The sequence below is a fragment of the Tyto alba genome, unplaced genomic scaffold (genome assembly GCF_018691265.1).
Source record: "Tyto alba isolate M040663 unplaced genomic scaffold, T.alba_DEE_v4.0 Super-Scaffold_32, whole genome shotgun sequence".
Taxonomy (NCBI): Eukaryota; Metazoa; Chordata; class Aves; order Strigiformes; family Tytonidae; genus Tyto; species Tyto alba.
In genome coordinates, this window is record NW_024881307.1 from 1,549,332 (window position 1) to 1,568,846 (window position 19,515).

The window sequence follows — 19,515 nt, forward strand, 5'->3', positions numbered from 1 at the left end:
CTCTTCCACTCCCTTCATGTTCAAAGCATCTTCTAGGTTGTGAAGTTTTTCTATGTTAGCCACCCCTATAGCTCTCTTGAGAGGGTCTTGCTATGGGTCAGTACTTTACCAAAACACTTACTTTTCTCACTTATAAGAAATTTTCCTCCCAGGGGGATTTTGGACATGCTCCATAGATGAGGTACCCTTACAGAGAAATCACTCAAATCTTGCTTGACAAAGGCCTGATTCAGACAGCCCTGCAATCCCAAGCAGACAAATCATGCTCACGGAGGAATATTACACTCCCATTCTCAGCACCACATCATCCTTTCCATGTGGAAAACATTGCCTTTCCTCTTCTAAAGTTCACGATCAAATCATTTACAGATCAAGTACCAAGGCAAAGACTGATCAGAAGAATCAGTGCAACAGAGAAGGAAAACTGTCCCTAAAAGGACAGAAGACTGTTCCCACCTGAAGAACATCAATATAGTTTTGATCAAATAAAATACTATGAGTGAAAAGGAAAATTTGCAACTCCCACTTATTTCCCAGCCAACAATTCCGACTCGTTTCTCAACTCTCAAGCACACTTCTGCAATGGCATGGCAATTCCGTTGCTTTTTCAAGATCCTTTTTGAAGAGAAGCTTTTGGGGACCTTGTACTTTCAGGTCAGTTCAGTGAAGTGAATGCTATTTCACTGAATACTATTTATATTTGCTGGAAAGGACTCTTGAGGTCCTTCAGCACAAAATGAGGCTATAACCAGCACTAAATCAATCAGGTGTGGCTTTGTCTAGCTGAGTCTTTAAAAGCCTCCAAGGATGCAGATCCACAAGCTCTCTGGGGAATCTGTTGCAGGGCTGCATCACCTGAGAGGTCTCAGATGACAGGAAAAAAAAGATTGGTGAAAAGTGTATAATCCATCATACACTAAGTACTGGCTGAGAAAAAAACAAACAAACAAACAAACAAACATCAAACCATCTGGAAACTAGGTGTTTTCTAAAAGCCAAAGAAAAACAACCATACAAACCAGCTGACGTCTATATAATTTGCAGGGAGTGAGGAATATGAAGAAAAATTTACTTACTGCCCATCGATACCGTTGCAGGCCTGCTCACAACAGCACCCACGCTGCTGTTAGCAACGCACTGATAGCGACCAGAGGTTGACAGGCTGAGGGAGACGATTGTCAAAGATCCTGCCTGGATTTCCACTTCTCCCACCTTGCTGTCCAGAGGCTCTCCATTAAACAGCCAAGAAAGGTGAGCCGTGGAGGGCTCGGCAGAGCAGCGGAGTTGTACGGGCCCACCAGACTTCTGGACAGTAGACAAGGGCTCGGAAATAAAATGGGGAGTTAAATCTTAAAAGGGGAAAAAAAAAAAAAAAATATATATTCAGTCAGTGAACAGTATTTTGCGTGAACACATGTGATAAGGTTAATGATGCACTGACTTTTACAAAGGACTGACCATAATCTGTTTTATAGCAACACTCTCTCCCAATGCTCCTGCCACTGTTCACAGCTCTGGCAAACTTCTTTCATCAGAAGGTTAAATATTGCTGAAAGCCTATTCAGATCAAACATAGACAAGTAAAGGGTGTCTAAACTCCAAGTTGCTAGTGATATTCAACCAGGTGCTGCCTTTTCCTCTGCAAGAGGAACACATGACAGGTTCCTGCTCTCTCTCCAACACCAGGGAAAACGTCAAGATTCAGACCCTATGAAGAGGGTAACGGCGATTAAACAAAGGTAGGTTCAGCGTACAGGAGGGTGAGATAACCCCCACGTGTGCACAAGGCAAAGGCATCATGCTGGGCAGGGCCAGCAAAAACTGAAATCCCACTGGATTTATTCAAAGTCAAACAGCACCCATCACCTGAAGAGATGGAGTATGGGGAACACATAGCTGTAGCTGATCTGTCCCATATGAAGCAGGCCTGGACGTGACTTGTAAAATTTCAGAAATGGTAGCAGCCTGCCAGGTATTTATGCAGAACCGTCCCCGAGTCTGCAGAACTAATTAAAAATAGCAGGATAAAAAAAAAAAGTTGGAGGAACAGCAAAGGCTCTTGTTAATTCCAAATACATGGACTTCATCAGGACGAGAATGATGAATTGGGCATCCATTATCTTTACTGCGTAAAGATGAACAGAAACAGGAAAAGCTGCTAATAAATAAAAGGTTCAGTTCCACAAAACTTGGTTATGAGTATCCATTTATTTGCCAGAAGAAAATTCCTGCTTGTTGGATGAAATTTTTTCCTATCCTGGCCAACGAAACACTGGGAATTATTTCCATTTGTTTTCTATGGAATTCTCCACTCAAGATTTTGTACGAAAGGAGCAAGCAAAAGGCAATTAACACCAATAACTCTTATTTGGGTAGACATATGGGAAAAAAAAATATTTAAAAATAGTCAGAGTGGCAGGGAAAAACAATTTATAGTTTGTAAATGAGCTAAGGAATTCCAGATAGGACAGGTCAAGACGATATTAAATGACATCCAAATAAGAGACAGTTTTCTTGTAGGTGGGGCCCTCAGCTCATGCTTTTCTTCTCAACTCAGTCCATCCAAGCTCTGTTTATGAGTTTCAGATGAGAAACCATGCATTTTTAACAGAACCATAAACTATCTGCATAAACATAAAGTACAACTGGAAATTAAAGTGTGGCTTCACTTAACAAAAAAGATGAAATCCATAAAAATGGTATCCAAGCATTTCACAGGACTCCAGATGTCCATTTTTAGCTTTTAATTAGAAAACTGTTTTTCCTATTAGTTCAATCTGAATTTCCAGGGATAGGAGAAAAGCAATGACCTCTAAGTTTGCTAGCCACCAATTGCTACAAAATTGCACTGTTACTTTCATCTTTGCCCCTGCCCTTGCTCATGACACCAACACTTTGTGTAAAAATCAAAATTGGTAGCAATGACCCTGCAGCTGGAATTTATCTCCTATGACTGCTTGAAAAATAAAATTTATCCCATTTGCTTATAACGATTGGCTATGAAGTGCTAAAAGTAGTAAAAGCTTCTTTTTTGTGTGGTTACGTTAAGACAAGCTGACTACACAGAGCAGATGTGTCAATTAAAACCATCCCTCTTCTTTTTTTAACGCAAGAGCTGTTCCAACTGCAGCCACACATCAGCATTTGTGTTTCAAAGATCTGATTCCCCTTCCTCCCTGCAAATTTCAAACCCCTCCCAGCCCCATGGGAACACAAGATGCACTGTAAGCAGCAAAATCGGCATCCAGCTAAGTCCACGGAGATCCCAAAGAACAAATCTACGTAGCTAAGAGTTTTCCACATTCAAGCACTTGTTTTGAGCCAAGTTTTCAAAAGCAAAGTCATGTATTCAGCCTAAGAGTGCGTTTAGGTGCCCCATGCTTCCTTAAAAGCAGATTACTGAGGATATGCATTCAAGTTGGCCCCTTCGAAGTGCGCTCCAAATCGTCGCTCCTTCCAAAGTACGGGCTCAACCTCCAAAACCTCTGAGCAAGTCATCTCAGCTCGAGCGAGGAGGCCTTACCTGAGCTCGTGGCAGAGATGAGGCCCACGGCAGCGATGAAGAGCAGTGCCTGTAAGCGTTCAGGATCTGGATGCATAGCGCCAAATTGCAGAAGTTGAAAGGACGAAGCTCCAGACTAAGATGAGGCACCAAAACAGCTACGAAACAAACAGATGTCCACTGTAAGTTTCAGGAGTTAGTCTTTTAACTCTCTTACAACAAAGTGTTTGGGGTTTAAAAAAAAAAAAAAGCGCAACCAGGAAACAGCCAATATTCTCTGCAATATAGAAACCATCTGTAAAAATGAATTAGAAGTTGAACTTAACTATGTTTCCAAATACTATTCCTAATATAAGATTTTTTCCACAGCTGGGTATGAGGCATCTGCGCCGAACCGTACTGCCTTGATAAATTAGACTACTTTCCAACCAGAGGAATTGAAGTCCAAAGTAAACAGCTTATCTATTGGAGATAATATTGTTTGCAAACAATAATCATTTGACCATCTATCACCAGGCTACACTTGTTTTACAAGTTCTCATGAATCTACACGCTGCGATGCAGCTACCGCATGTAACTGCTCTAAACCTGCTTCCTGAGACATGTCATCTGCTCGCTCCTTCTAGAGAGCTTTATAGTCAGTGGCAAATAGCTACCAAAAAAAAAAAAAAGCTTCAATATTAATCTTGTTCTCATTTGTATTCCCAAACCAATACTACTTGCTCATACATACTGCTGGGGCATCCATTATGTACATACACTTTTATCTACAGGGCTGCTTCTAAAGAGGAGAGTCCCTTCCCTGGCCATTATCAACCAGACCATTCGGCTACATTAGATCTCACTTTCATCACCAAAAATTATGAACTAAACCATGAAACCAGCAAAATACAAATGAAACCATTAAACCAGCAATCTAACTTGCACGAGGCGAGTCGCCAAAACCATGTTTCTGACACTGAGTCCCCATCAAACGCTCTCTTCTACAGGAGAAAAAAAAAATAAAAATCTGCAGCTGTCGTTCACTTAAATTTTCTATTTGCCTTGCGTAATATTATGATGAATAAGACTTGAGTTCATTCAGCACAGTTACTTCATTTATCAGCCCAGCCATACAATTTTGCTGCTGATAACACTCAACATATATTTTAAACATCTTTTATATCAGACATGTATATAAACATGTATCTAACACACATACAATAACTAGGAGTTTTACTGGCAGCGCACAGGAACAAGTGCAACAATACATATGCTTGACAGAAATAAGTCCCAGTTTATTGAATGCTCGCGGAGCCATTCGCTTTCCAAGAAGCCGGATCCAGATATCAACAGCAGAATTATTCCCATGGTTTATTTTAAAATAACAGTATTTTATCATCAGAACATCACTGTAAAATATATATGCAAAATAAGCATCAGGAAAAGACTCCAATAATAATAAAAGAATGACTTTAGATTTTATAGAGCTATTTGCTTGCTGCTACTTTTCCCTGCAAATTGAACTCCAGGCTTATAATGACAGTTTGAGAAGCCTGAAAGAAATGCTGTCAAGTTTTGCTCCCGTTTCTGAGCAGTTTTATCTGATCTGGCAAATTTATTTCTGCTGTTCGGAAGACCCAGTAATCCTACAGACCAGGCTGGTTCCCCAACGACAGCCAGGGCTGTTTTGGTAAGACACAGATGGCAGAAGAGACGAGCTGCACAGAAAGCATTTTGGTTTATTTGAATTCTCACTCGGTTCAAGGGCAGGAGAGCTGCTCCACCAGCAAGCGCAGAGGACAAAGTAAACACCCAGAGAACTTGTTAACATCAAACACTTTGCTGAAGAGGAGTGGGGGGCAATGTTGCTTTTTGCCAAATCTTCCCTCAACTATTTATTTATGAAAAGCAATGAAACGTATATTCTAGGTCAACTTTAACCCCAGCACATGGAGCTACTGGGTTATTTTGCAGCTGTCTTTTTAAACAAGGCCAGCTCATTATCTTTAACTAAACTTTATCTTTGGAGATCTACTTTATCCAGTCTCTGATTTCCCTCTGTTTATCTTTCTCTTTACATGTTCCTAGCTGCCAGTGTCAACAGCTACTCCTCTTTTGACCTACCAGTTTGGCTTTCGCAGGCTTGTGGAGTGGTAAAATCAACTGTAAAGCAGTGAGTACACAAAGCAAGCCACAAAGACCAAAGTTCTTTGACTGGAGGAAAAAAAAAAGAAAAATAGTCACTTTAATTGGAGTAGCATTGTTCAGCAACAATACTCAGGCATCCAAGAAAAGTTTCTCTGACATCCACTTTTGAAGGGACTACAGAAACCTCTTATTCGCTAGTAGATATGGGAACACAGGGGGAAGATACACAACCCAAAAATATTTGCTTCTTTCCGTTTCTTCTGCAGATGGTATCACTACAGAGGCCCCTTGCTAGGTACCGAGAAGAGGGCAAGACCACAGCTCATAGTTTTGGGATCTTTAGAAACCCAGCAGAGAAACCTTGCCTCTTCAATATCGTATTAATACATATCTGAGTGTTAAAGAGCCTTATGGATAGAAAAACAGGACTTTCCCCCCTTGACATCATTTCAATAACCCTGAACTCCCATTTTGACAGCAAGTAGCAGTCATTGGGGACCTACTGGGATCATAAAGAGGAACGCTTTGCTTAGAGGTGGCTTCATTTAATTGCCTCAAACTCCAGGATGAGCTCACCCAGGGACACCTCTGCACACTGTTCCTCACTCGGGAGAGTGAATCTCTCCATCACGGGTGGATCAAACAGTCAAAGTTATTTTGAAGTAAGAGATGCCACTGAGAAAAGAAGCTACTTCCAAGCCTGTTACTACTGTTTTAAAAGGAGTTGTTCATATAAATAATATCCAAGGTTGAATAGAGATGGACATGGTTTTCACAGATCAAGGAAAAAGTCCTTTCTACTTTCACCGGCAATTTCTCCAGACCATCAGTGCCACGTACCAGAAAGCCACAGCATGGCAAGGGCCTGTATTTTTCCTACTTCCACCAAGAGATCTTTATCTAAAGTCATCTTCCAATTATTTTCACCCAGCACTTGACCTCCTTAACGGCTCTAAAGTAACTTATTGCTCACGGACCCAGGGAAATGAGGAAGACAGACTCGCATCGCGAGGAGGCGTCACCCCGACTATTCCAATGGACGCCCACCCCCCAGAAGCACACTGTGCACACAGGGGCATGACGATTAGCAAGGCTGAGCACTTCTGAAGACAACATCCTTCTGGCTGTGCATCCCACTTGTCGCAGACCCTTTTTAAAAGGGACCTCTCACCAAAGAGCTGTGGGGAGAGCCACACGCCCATCCCATCCATCAGCTCACAATCTCAGCCCCACAACCTTCGGGATGCCATCTACAGGCAAGTAAAATAAATCACCAGAGCTAACTCCAAAGCGAAAGGTGCATTTTAATTCGGCCCTTTAGGAGCACCAGAGAGGTTTCCCAGAGCAGGAGCAGGGCTGTCACCACTGCCAGGCTGTCACAACAGCCCCGGCACACGCTGGCTAGGTTCTGCAGGGCAACTTGCACACCATCACCTGGCTATCAAGGCCTGAAGACCTCACCAGGATGGACAAGGACCATCCCAGGGAGCAGCCCTCGGCACGTGGACTTACCGAAATGGGAAGACACAAGCACCAGACCAGCCAGAAGGGCTTCTCATCTCTGATCCAGACAGGCTCAGAGCAGCGAGACAGCAGAGCCCTGGCAGCCAGCCTCTCCTCTCTTCCCAAAGTTTCACGCCTGTCACTGTTTCTCCAGAAATCAGTAGTTTTCAGAGTAAGGCTCCATGTGTGTGGTCCGTTCAGTGTAGCTAACTTACCCTATCACCTCCAAATTAACTCACTTTTACCCGTGCTCGCCCCCAACAAAGGTTTTGCACTCTAAAAGATGACAAAGTGCTCTTTGCCACACAGTCATATGGTGCCCAGCCCCAGAGGATGCTGTAGTTTTCAAACCACAGATGAAAACCTGCCCCGCTTATTCACCAGACCATGAACTTATCTCCATCCTTGCAGCTAGGGCAGAGTCACTACTAAAAAGAGCATTATCTCATACCCACTGTTTTTTCTCCTTTTCTGTTAGTTTTCATTCCCTCTGGTTTAGCTCCCTGACTCACCTTCCTGCTGGCAGCACAACCACAGGACCAACAGCAAGCAGCCACCAGAGCTATTTAGCCATCACCCCACCTCAGTCAAACTGCTACCCTACTCCCACTCCATCACTCCCCGCCAAAACTCATCTGACCTTCAGCGAGCCGACTCAGCATGCCAAAGCTAAAGGAGGAGAGGGTTTCTTCGCTAGCCAAACACACCGGGTCCTATAAATGCAGGAGCAAAGTGGGAAAGGAGGAGGAGGAAGAGGAGGAGGAAGGAAACGGCACGCTTGGGAACAGAGGGAGTTATTCAGGTTGCCCACTCCACCTCCAGGAGCTGACGGCCTCCTCTAAGAAGCCTGAGGAAAAAGTGACAGGGAGCTGCTGCTTCAGGGCAGCACTGCCCGCCAGCTGCAGACATGACAATTTTTTACTTGGAGTAAAGCAGCTCTGGATACTAAAGATTTCCTATTTTGCTAAACAGCAGCAACTCAAAATCAGTTAATCCAATCTCACCTTATAATACTGTATGTGATTTAACACCTAAAGCATGGCACGTTGGTTTTTCTTTCATTTATTATAGAAATAGCAAGAAAAATTCCATTTTAACTTGCTCCCCAAGATTGTTTCCGTCAGTAAAACAAAAATCGCAGCTTTTCAAAACACCTAAATTTAGAGCAAACAAAACCCCCAGAATTAACTAAAACACTGTGCCTTTAGTGCGAGCAAGCAGAGTTAGATCATTAAATCTCACACCAAGACACCTTAAAAAAAAAAAAAAAAAAAAAAAAAGGTATTGAAGCCTGTGGCATTCCAAGAGAAAGCAATCAGACATTCCTGCAGCTCGGCTCCTCAGTGATCTCCAAAGCCTTTGATCACTGACTGTCTTCATGCTGTCCTCCTGGGGTCTGGCAAAATGAGTGTAACAGCTGGCATATATACTTCATTAGCTTTCTGCGCTGGCGAGGAGCGGGTTAGCAGCCCAGTAGCAACCAGTCTGCCCATCGGCTTTACAGACTAACCTCCTAGGTTTATCACGGAGTCTTCTGGTACTTGGGAAAGCCTTGAAGTAGGTCCCGAGCCATCGACACCGGCGCATAACTTGTCTGTGCTGCTCCTAAAGACACGGCTGCCGTACGTTAAGGATGCGGCAGGCGGCTTTTTAATGCCAACATGCAGGTTTGAGATCGCTAAAAAGGCAACCCAGCCTGCCGAAGCCTCAATTTTATGAATGCTTAATGACCACTCAATCATTAACATCAACCTTTAAAAAGCAAATGCAGCACCTACAGTGTTCATTACCCTCCCCCTCCCCCCTTTTCAGGGTCTCAATCGAGTCAGTCAAGCGTGCAAACCGATCCTGTCGCCAGCAAAAGCATTTCCTTTCACTGTGGTCAGCCAAAAGCAGGGGAAGAAAATGGAAGTGACTTGGAGTTATGGCACCAAAAAGGCCAGACAAGCAAGGAAATAATCAACTCCACATGAGCCACTTCTAGCCCATCACAATGAAAAGGGCCTACGACTAACCCCAGGAAAGGTCAGTGGGACTATGGGGGTCATAAGCTGAAAAAGGCAATAGCGAGCAGCTGCCAGCTGCAATAAGAATCAATGTGTTCCTAATTACACTCCGAAGAGAGGACTCGAGCACCAAAAAAAAAAGGCATGCTGTAATCACAACCTGTGTAAAAAAAAAAAAAAAAAAAAAAAAAATTTCAAGTGCTCCTGTTTTACTCTCTTTTCCACCTCAAGAACTGAAACTGCAGTTTCTGTATTACTAAATTACAGGAAGCCGAGCAATGGAGATAAGGAGCCAGGAATTTACATAAGTGGTTTGCTGTTTTTTTTTTTTTTTGTTTTTTTTTTTGTTTTTTTTTAAATAATACCCTAATTAGGCATTTGTATTAGAATTATGGCATCACGAAAGACAGGATTTCATGAGTGTAAGTAATAAAATTACGTACTTCAAAGGGATTTTGTGGGTGCTTTCAGAAAACAAACTGAACTCTGCCTAGCAGTTCTGCAAGCCTGGTATTTTCTCCATCCTAAAAAGTCTGAAAGGGAAAAATCCCACCAAAGAGTTTGCTGACAGTGACCCTATAAACCGAGTGTGAAAGATATAAACAGGTCAGAATGCAATGAAACGTACTCAGAGGCATCTACAGAAACAAACCAAATGAAAAGACATTTAAAAATTACAAGAAAAAGCATCCTTTGATGTTAGATTCATATTTATTTATTACATTTTAAGCAAATGGAAGTATACTTTCTAGATCCTTATCGTAACAGCTTAAAGGAGAGAAATTAGTTGCACAACCTATGCAATCCTCGCCTTGAATGTCACCAACACCTCCAAATTTCTGCCCACGCCCATGCCCAGCATCCAAATCAATCAGTGCTAACCCAGCAGCCAAGTGTCTCCTATGCGTATTCCCACTTAATGATTCAATTGGTATTTCTACTCTTTTTAATAATGTGCATTTTTATAAGCAGCCTTGCATGAGCGTGCATGAAGCTTCATGCTTGCACTGCATAATTTAAACCCCCCTCCATGAATCAGTGATGAATCCTAAGAGCAATTTGGGGGGATAAAATACTTTATCAATTATGCAGTGGTTTGTAATGGCACATTGTTTTTGTCAAAATATAGACTATTCGCTCAGGGTGGCAGATGGCAGGAAAAACAAACAGCACTGAGCAAATGAGACAGTGACTAAGTTCCTACAGGGATAAGGGACCTGAAGTCTCGATGGCCTTCCTTAACAATAAGGCATATGTGTCTTTTCCAAAGCTATAAAGACATCTTAAATAATGTCAGTAATTCACTCAAACTCTGGTACAAGTAAGGTCCAGTATCACAGGACAAAGGTTATACAAGACAACATTAAGCAACTGAGAGGAAAAAAAAATAGAAGTATTTGCCTGAAAACATGACCAAAATGTTGGCCTGCCTCAAAAACGGAGAAACAGATCTTTGCTGAGTTGTTCATTGGATTTTTTCTATTTTGCTTTCAGGCCTGGAAAAGCTCATGGTTGGTATCAGCTGTTGGACTCTGATCAAAGTTTAGCTTTCCATTAATCCTCTGAGTTATATGTGAGGCTGATAGAGATTTTTTTTTTTTAGAAGACAGTTAAGATAACTCAGATACTTAATTTGCACTCCAATATTTCAAAAACACCTTGACTTTAAAACCTTGGTCTTGGCGTACATATGGTCTTGATAGAAGAACGCATGCTTTGGCATTGACTGAAGAAATGGATTTGTGAGCCGAGGGAAGAAAATTTAACAGTTTGTGTACTATGCCTCTGCAGCAAGCAGCTGAAAATGCTCCTGAGTCACTAGCCTGCTATCAACACTTGTACGTGCTCCGATTGAGAGACCTGAGATTTCCATCCTGCTGTATGAGCGCTGGTCACAGCAAGAGAGATATCAGGGGAAAAAAAAAAAAAAAAAAAAAAAAAAAAAAATCACAGAAGCCACACTTTTTTACCCACAAACAGGCATAACAATTAGGTTAATTTTATTATTAACTTCAGAAAAAAAGCTAAGACAGTCCCCCTGCTGCCACACTAATGAAGTGGGTATGGCTTCTGACTCTTCTAGCCTCGGGGGAAGAAAAAGAACAGAGCATTAGCCTAATATACAGTTCTGCTGGGCTGCAATTATCCTTAAATGCCTAAATAAGGGCTTTTAGACCCCAAGGGATCTGAAGGTATCATTAGTCTAACAGTTCCATCAGAGTAACTGTAGACCAAATACACACAAAATTCTCACCCTTTGCTCAAGGCTCCCCGAGACCTCACCCCTCTCGTTCTCTCCCGGCTAGGCACTACTTTGCCTCACATTCCATTTTTCTTCCCTGTACCTGGCTCAACACCTGCACCGACTGTCACACCGCCAAGGACAGCTCTGCTCACCTTCAACCATGTCTCGAAGGCTCCTTCTGCAACCACCCCTCTCTGCTCCTTCCTCCAGGGCTGGCCTGATTCTCAAAGCAAGGCGTTTGTTTTACTTTTTCAACCGAGTGATTTTTACCAACAGTGAGATTTCGCAAACAGTTTAAGCCCATTTAAAAACAGGCTGCTGCCAAGGAGGGCAGTAACACCTTCCTTCAGGACCTGGCTTGCATTCTCCTATCTGCACCAATGATCGTGCGGCCACCGAGTGAGTCAGATCTGCTGGCAGATCCAGCTGAAAACTCAGCCAAAGAAAAATGAGGTTTAGTTTTCACCTGGATGAGGGAGCAGCTTCAGCTCACCATGCAGTCTTGGAGTGCTAGCCTGAAGGAGGGGATAGGAAAGGACACCCATGAAAGGGAACTATGCACTCTTAACAGCGTGAGGCCTCAAGAGCAGCTTATGAAGCACCACCCCAGTATCTTTAATAAACTCTGACCTGCAAGAATGTAGGCGAAAATTAAGAAAAAATATACGAAACCCAACTCCAAGTGAGACATGCCCGTTTTCTCAAGTGAGCTGGGGGACTCACCGTCCTAATTATCTGAGCTACGCATGCACGTGTCACAGCAAGCTTCAGTACTGCCTCAGGCCATGCCTCCTGCCCTCCAAAAAGCTTGCATTTTGCACGTCAAGGAAAATCATCCGTGTTTATAATTTCTCTACATTTTCTATAACCGAAATCAAGCTCAATTAAAAAAAGGACTAGAACCACAGACTTGCTCTGGTCATCAGAAAAACCTGTCAGACTCTCAGACAAAGGAGTTTGTGTCCACACATGCTGCCTAAAGGTCCACTCCCAGCAGCGCTCTCACACCTGGTAGGTTTTTGATACGAGAGAAGGTTCACAAAAAGAGCAACCGTGTTAGAGGACAGCAAGCTCATTTCCAAGGCGATTCCAGAGGAACACCGACACCCCGTTCCTTGGTAGCCTCCAGCAAGTGACACCTCTAAAAAAATGCAGGCAAATGGGTTCTTTTAGTTGCCTTACCCCAAGTCCAACTCAGTCTGTTGCAACTTGCAGGGATCCATGCTATCTGTGATCCCTTAAAGGGAAGCACAACTATTAAATCCACACCTGCAGCCAGAATTTATAGCAACCCCATCTACTGCTGTCTTACATCATAGGCAATTAGGAGCCTGTGAACTCATGGCTGCAGGATATGGGAGGCGCGCTGGAACAGAGAGCAAAGCCTGTGTGTTACAGCACAGTTGTTAGTCACCCTTCAGAATTCGCTGTGCCTGTGGATGGCTGAAATCATGCACAAAGCAGAACAACTGATCCATTTTGACCCTGTTTCCTAAACAAAAGTGCTGTCCTCCACTTGAAATTGCTACTTGCCCTCCTTTTACAGTAGTCCATACACCATCACATGCTGTGCCAACACACGCTGCTGCCGAACCCAGTCTCCAGGGCAGAGAGGCAGGAGAACAATGCTTATTAAAAAGCAAACCAGCTAACCAGTGACAGCTGAGGGAGAAAGCAGGAAAGAGTCTGTCCTTTCTTCCCCTGATTAAAACAAGCCTTCGAACAATTCATCCTTCAGTGTTACAGTAAGCTAACTGGGTAACTCTGTTTTACTGCTCTCCTCCCCTCCCTTCCCCCACGCTCAACAGATCAAACCTGGTTTCAAAATTGAAGTCTGAACTCTCGGGCAAAAAAAATGCTTCTTAACCTAGAGGGAAGGAATCCTGACAACTGACAATATTCCCCTAGCAAAGCAATCCCATTAGCCTCAGGCCCAGATAAAAGCTGTCTCGATGCAACAGCTAGGTAGAAAAAAAAAATAAGTGAGAAAATCATGTTGGGTCAGGCCAGGTTTGCTACAACAAACTGACCTGGCTCCCACGCAAGGAGAGGGGTAGCAGAACACAGGGGGAGAAGAGGGGGCTTGGGTTGGATTTGCTCAGCGGTGTTGCCGTAGCCTTGCACCAGCAGAGCGTCGATCCGGAGGAAGGAGGCAGCAATGATCACGAAACCGTCGCCTGCGGGTTTGGCTTCTCCAGCTCTGCTGCTTCATCTGTTGTGGCTGAGCTCGGCATTAACGCCGGGGCATCGGCTCACCCCTGCCAGAGGCAGGGACCCCAGCCCAGAGGGGACAGGGCAGTGGGGGGACAGCAGCATCAAACAGGAGCAGCTCCCGAGTCAGAGCCCTCCATCTCCTCCTGTGGATCAGGGTAATGGCAGCTATTACCAGCAGAACCAGTTCAAACACGAGCAGCTGATAGGAAAGTAGTTAAGTTTCATCATGGGTACCAGGAAGAATTTTCCACCAGGTTAACCTGACTGCACCCTGTTTTCACTCGCACAGACACATCCTACTTGGCTGAACAGGATTTCTGTTCGGACATTCGACAGCAGACCGGAGATTCTGGGAGACACCTTCCCAAAGGAAGGAGGGAGACCACTGCTGCGGTTTCACAACGCAGGGAGAAGGTTCGAGACTCTTCATAGCACATCAGCTCCCCCGCAAGGCTTTAATGCCGAGCTCAGCAACAGAGAGGGGCCCTGCAAAGATAACCGGCTGCCGGGATTGATTCCATCCCACGTTAGCATCCATCAGATAGCAAGAAAAACAAGATTAAGCAGCACCGTGGCATTAGTCTTCATTTAAACTTGGCAAAGAAATTGAATGTTTCTTTTTTTGTTGGCTTCTCTTCATGTTTTGTTTTGTGGTTTGTTTTTTTTTTTTATTTCAAATCAATCTCAGACTTAGCCAGAGAAAGGTGCCTGGACTTTTTAATACTGGGAGATTAGAAAGGACAACACTTGTACACTCGCCAGACCCCAGATAAGTACTGAATGCTTAGGTTAAGCAGGCTAGCATCTGCCTCCTGCAATATATACATTTCCAGAGTGAAAATAAACAGCTTCGCACCTTTGGCTCGAGGAGGAGTTCAGCTTCTTTTATATCCTCAACCTGCTGCCTCTCCAATTGAGGAAGAAGGGTCAGAAGGGTGAGGGTTACTTGCAGTTCCCTTATTCCAATCTACAAGATTAAGTCTGAAAAATTTAGCCTCCTGTCCGACCAGGTAGGTGGATTAGGGTCTTTGCTACCATGTGTAAGATCTGGTGCTGCTTTGTTACGTTTTACTGTAACCAGAAACAGTTGTTTCAGACAAACTCTGAATACACATACTTGCCACATGTGTCCGTTACACATGGGCAATGGCAAATGCACTAATTAGGAAAAATGCTAACTTGAAAACTACACCATTTTTTTATGCTCAACTCAAAAGCCCATAATCTAGAAAACTGCACCTTGATTTAATGCTACCACCCCATTCACTTGAGATCTGTTCCCACAACTCACAGAGCTGAAGAGACTCAAGCCATACAACTGCAGACCAACTTCAGTATCCACCATCCGTGATCTGGTCCTGGACTCATCTCTGGTTGATCCTAATTCGCACAGCAATTTGAAAGTGCAATCTGCATCCAAGAAATGCCTCAGTCTGAATAGCTGAATTTAAAATTATATCATTAAGCTTGACATTTCAACATATCTAGGAGTTTTGATAATAAAATTTTTGATTACATCCGTTGCCAGCTTCCTTCTACACCCTGACAAAGATTTAAAGTATACATTCCTACTTCATTCTGCAACAAAGATTAGTGGCAGGAACAGAAAACATCTTCTGTTCCAAAAACCCCTCGGGGTTTTCCTCCTTAGCTTGCATTTTATTAGAAGAGACTCAAACCTCCATCAAGCTGCGATAGACTGTCACTGCAAAGTATTTAGGCAACAAGGATCCGAGTGCTACACCAAAACGTACCTTCTAAAAAGGCTCTCGAGAAACAAAGAGATTTCCTGAAGCTATTGCAAACGTGAAATAGTTCCTCAGAAGTAACAGCCTTCAGCAAGCTTTATGAAAATCTAGCCTACACTTGAGCGTACGCACACGTAGCCATAATTCACTTTTGTGAGCTCTTATCACAGGGAAGGGGGGGGAACAAAGGAAAACCACATGCTATTGTTTAGTTTGACTCCGCAATACATTTCATCTACATGGAGTTGGAACATTACACAGCAAAACTCTTCAGCTACCAGAAATTATGTACAGCCAACACCAGCAAAACTCATTCTCCAAAGGGGGAAATGCTGTTTTAAAGATCTTATCTCTGCCCCCCACAGCACAGAAATTCTCCAAAATACAGCTGAAAGCTGTCACTGGCGCTTCCGATTCCACACCCCAAGGGGATTGGATCGATGCAAGAATACCAGCTCTCACGAAACTCAGGAAAACCAAAGCTGAGGAGTTTCACCAACTTGACCTATCAGAGGTTTTGCCAGCAAGCGAATAAATCTGCAACAGACTCGGGGGTCCTGAGCAGAGGGAAGACCCACACAGACACCTACAGCCATTGCATCTCACAGTCTCTTTGATCCTATCAACAGTATCTATCCACCCTTGATGTGTGCAAGGACGTTAAAAGTGACAATACACAGTTTACGAGCTGCCAGTGTTACTCCAGTATATCCATAGGGATGATAATATTTAACTACATGAATTCCATTGCCAAAGTTGAGCAACTCCCCAACCTCGTATCTGACTGTGTAGGACAAGAACTGTCCACATGTCACTGTGAGACCTCCGGTGCATGGCTCCAGAACAACCCCAGTGAGCTCAAAAGGCTGCGGATCTGTAGACGAGGTACCAGCCGGGAGGGCAGGCAGATCCACCCTGCCACAAAACCATCTTCCTAAACATCATATTTCTACTTCTAAGTGCCACCTCCTTGTCCCCAACAAGTTCATTCGCCCAACCTCAATTTTCGAGCTCCTGTAGACAGCTTTTTTGCTGGACACAGAGCACGCTGCCTTGTGCTGGGGTGCAGTCCTTGCCACCGAGAGAACAGAGCGCTGCAAGCTCACCCCCCAGCAGGTGCCAGCGCCAGCATCAACACTTCTAACTAGGGTAAGGAGTACATGCAGATGGGTGATGTCATGGCCAGAGCAGCCTGCGAGAACCCTCCCCAACCCCAGCCTCCCCCCAGTTTTGGCAGAGCCAGGGTTTAACATCTCATCCACCTGGGACCGGAGGGAGGCCTTTGGCACAGCCCCATCCTCATCCCTGCTTCGGTACCGGGGGGGGCTGGGGCACACGCAGGTTGTTTTAAGATTTCAGCAGGCAGGCTGAATGAAACAGTGAAGAAAGAAGCTTTTCAAAGGGGGGAGGCGGGGAGGAGAGGCATACACATATTAAACAAATCATCTGTTTGGAGCGCTGGCTCCTACTTGTTCTCGGTTATATTATTCACTCAAGAGTGGATTAATCCATCACTGCAAAGGCATCTCCTGATCTCAGAGATAAAGGCAACAAGTCATGCACTGACTGTCTGTGGATCCTCCTGAAAATCACCAGCCTTTCTCATACCCTTATTTGGGCCGATCTATCATCTCTTAGCAAACAAGCAGCAAAAAAAGGAAATTAAAAACTGAGAAAATACCACCTGATTACAGTAACCTTACTTGGGAAAACCTAGCTTGGGTCAAACTGGAAGCAAGTACAGGATTTCAACTCAGAAGAATCGTCTTCAGTTTGTTTCAGAAGGGGCCATGCTAACTGTCCTCTTTCCTTGCTGCAGCTCCCCAGATGGGACTTGTCCTCACAAGAGAAACAGTCACCTGGGGGTCACCTCCTCAACTGGCATGTAAAAACAATATAATTTCTTTTAAGATTCTTTAGAGTGAGGCCTTTTAGCCAGATAAATGGTTTGGCTTACTCGGTGAGGATTGGGAAAGAAAAACCCCCGGTACCATCCCCTTGCAGGAACAAGAGTGTCTCCAGCTAGAGCAGGCTGCCACTTGGACACAAGGTGTCTACACAAAATACAACGATGCTCTCCAAGAGGAAGGACATCTCCAGCATCTATCTGACCTTCAGCACTTCAGCAGACGACACAGAGCAATTACAGAGGCATTCACGAACCGCCGTTCCTTCATCTGAGATTAAAGGAGGGTAGAGAAGATCTCCACAGCTCACCTCTGACCAGAGCTGGCAGCCTAGGATGCAGAAGGCAAGGTGGAACGAGCATTTATTAGGCAAAACACCCCCAACCCCCCCAAAAAATGTAACCCAGTAGTGCCCAGCCCCTCTGCTTTTCTCCTTCAGAGAGCCCGTTTTTCAACGAGGGGCTGCTCACAGCAGGAGCACTTTTCCCTCCTCTAGCATACTTTGGTGTTTTATGGGTTTGCTGCAAGGAAACCCAAGGCCTGTGAGGCAGGCGGGCTTTGTACGACTGCAAGGTAGGAAATATTAAACTTGCCTTTGAATTAAACAAATAAGGCTCAACCGCTCCGTTCATTATCAGATACAATGGTTGAAGTCTGCGGGGAAAACTAAACAGCAAAACCCAGGGTATAAATCAAAGGCATGATCAGACAGACAGGTGAGGCCGAGGGTGCGGTTTCACCTTACAGCTAAGCCGAACCGAAAGCCGGCCGCTGCCAAAAGGGATGGCCTCCTTCCCCCAGCACACTCGGCTCCCCCCCACTGCTGCTTTTGGCACGTCCCCCAGCTGCCAAGCTGGAAGAAAATATTTCAACCAAGCTGGCTTATCTTGCTCAGGGTTTAGGGGGATTTTTTTTTTTTTTTTTTTTTTCCCCATCCCTGCCGTTTTAGTGAGCTGAACTGGTTTAATTTCTGGTGAAAGGCAGGGGGCAAGAGATGGAGGGGGAAACAGCAAGGCCTCCCCTTCCCCCCCCCCCCCCCCCCCCCCTCAAGGCAACCAGCTCTTGGCTCAGCTGCAGCATTGAGAGCACAGTTTTATGAGACAGCTAAGCCAATTTAAAAGCCGGCTGCTGCCAAAAGGGGCCATTACCCCCCCTCCAACACACCCCTCCAGCCCTCAGAGGCCTCCCCAGTCATCGGTGTGGAAGATTTAGCAACTCTCTAACTGTGGGGGCAAGATCCAGTGGAAAGTTTGGGGCTTTTTTTTTTTTTTTTTTCCTTGAAGGGTTAGCTGGAGTCACTCCCCTGCGGCTGCTCCGCTGCTGGATTCCCACAGCAAGGAAGAGGCAGGAACATACCTGCCACCTCCTGCAGCAGCGAGTCCTCCAACTAACTGAGCTGTAACGTGAAACTGCGCCCAAGGAGCTGGGGAGGGGGGAAAGAAGAAAAAAAAAATAATAAAAATAAATAATAAAAAAAAAAAAAAAAAAGAGAGTCCCACCTGGCTAAAAGAGCTCCAAGACATCTCATAGGTATGGGAAATGGGAAAACAACCCACCTTGCATGATTATTTTCCCTCCTGTTGAAAGACAGAAGATATTTCTCGGATAGAAAGAGCAAGCAGGGGCTTAATGGAAAAGGCAGGTGGTCTGGATGCACAAGGCTCAATCCCTCGTAGGGCTGAACAAGCACTTTACCCTAAAGTGATAACTGTCACTGGAGAATCATCAGCTGCAACGGAAAGGGAGAAGCGAGGAGGGGAAACTAAGTGGAAAACTATGACACACTTAGCCCTGAAGTTGTACTGAGCCATCTACCAAGGAAATTACTGGAACACACAACTGAGAAAAGTTATGTGTATATATATATATATATATACACACACACACACAGAGGAAACTATCTATTCTAACAATTTCTGGGTAGCTGGAGACCTCTCATTAGCTGAAGTAATACAGCAAAGAGGGGTTTTGGTGAATTTGACACGGACAAACACTATCCCAGAGCAAATGATGCTGTGGGAGAACGGGACACACAATAACCGGGGCTTGCTTGGGGAGGCCACCAGGAGAGCATCAAGCTAGTAGGAAGGGGAATATGCCTAGAAAGCTGACATAGCACCAGCTTATCTGTTACCAAAGTAGATCAAAATAGCAAAAAAAGTGTACAGAGAACACAGTTTGGTCCCCATGTGCCAGCTTTAACAGTCAGGATTGCGAGACAAGCTGGAAATTCAACCAATTCCTCTCGATACAAGATTTA

The 19,515-nt window shown here is 44.4% G+C and overlaps 1 protein-coding gene across 6 annotated transcripts in view; it reads right to left on the minus strand.

The window, feature by feature from the left end:
- The window catches only part of CDON (cell adhesion associated, oncogene regulated), a 55,571-nt gene that overhangs the window by 32,054 nt on the left and 4,002 nt on the right, over positions 1-19,515 (minus strand). For 4 of the 6 annotated variants that reach the window (XM_042800441.1, XM_042800440.1, XM_042800442.1 and 1 more), the window contains 2 exons: positions 3,524-3,660; positions 1,077-1,349 (listed from right to left, as the gene is read on the minus strand). In XM_042800441.1, the coding sequence (XP_042656375.1) occupies positions 1,077-1,349; positions 3,524-3,599 (349 nt within the window). In that variant the 5' untranslated portion in view covers positions 3,600-3,660. Of the gene's footprint in view, positions 1-1,076; positions 1,350-3,523; positions 3,661-7,647; positions 7,696-11,538; positions 11,610-19,515 lie in introns of those variants that run through there. The other 2 variants (XM_032992441.2, XM_032992444.2) reach the window with 2 other exon arrangements.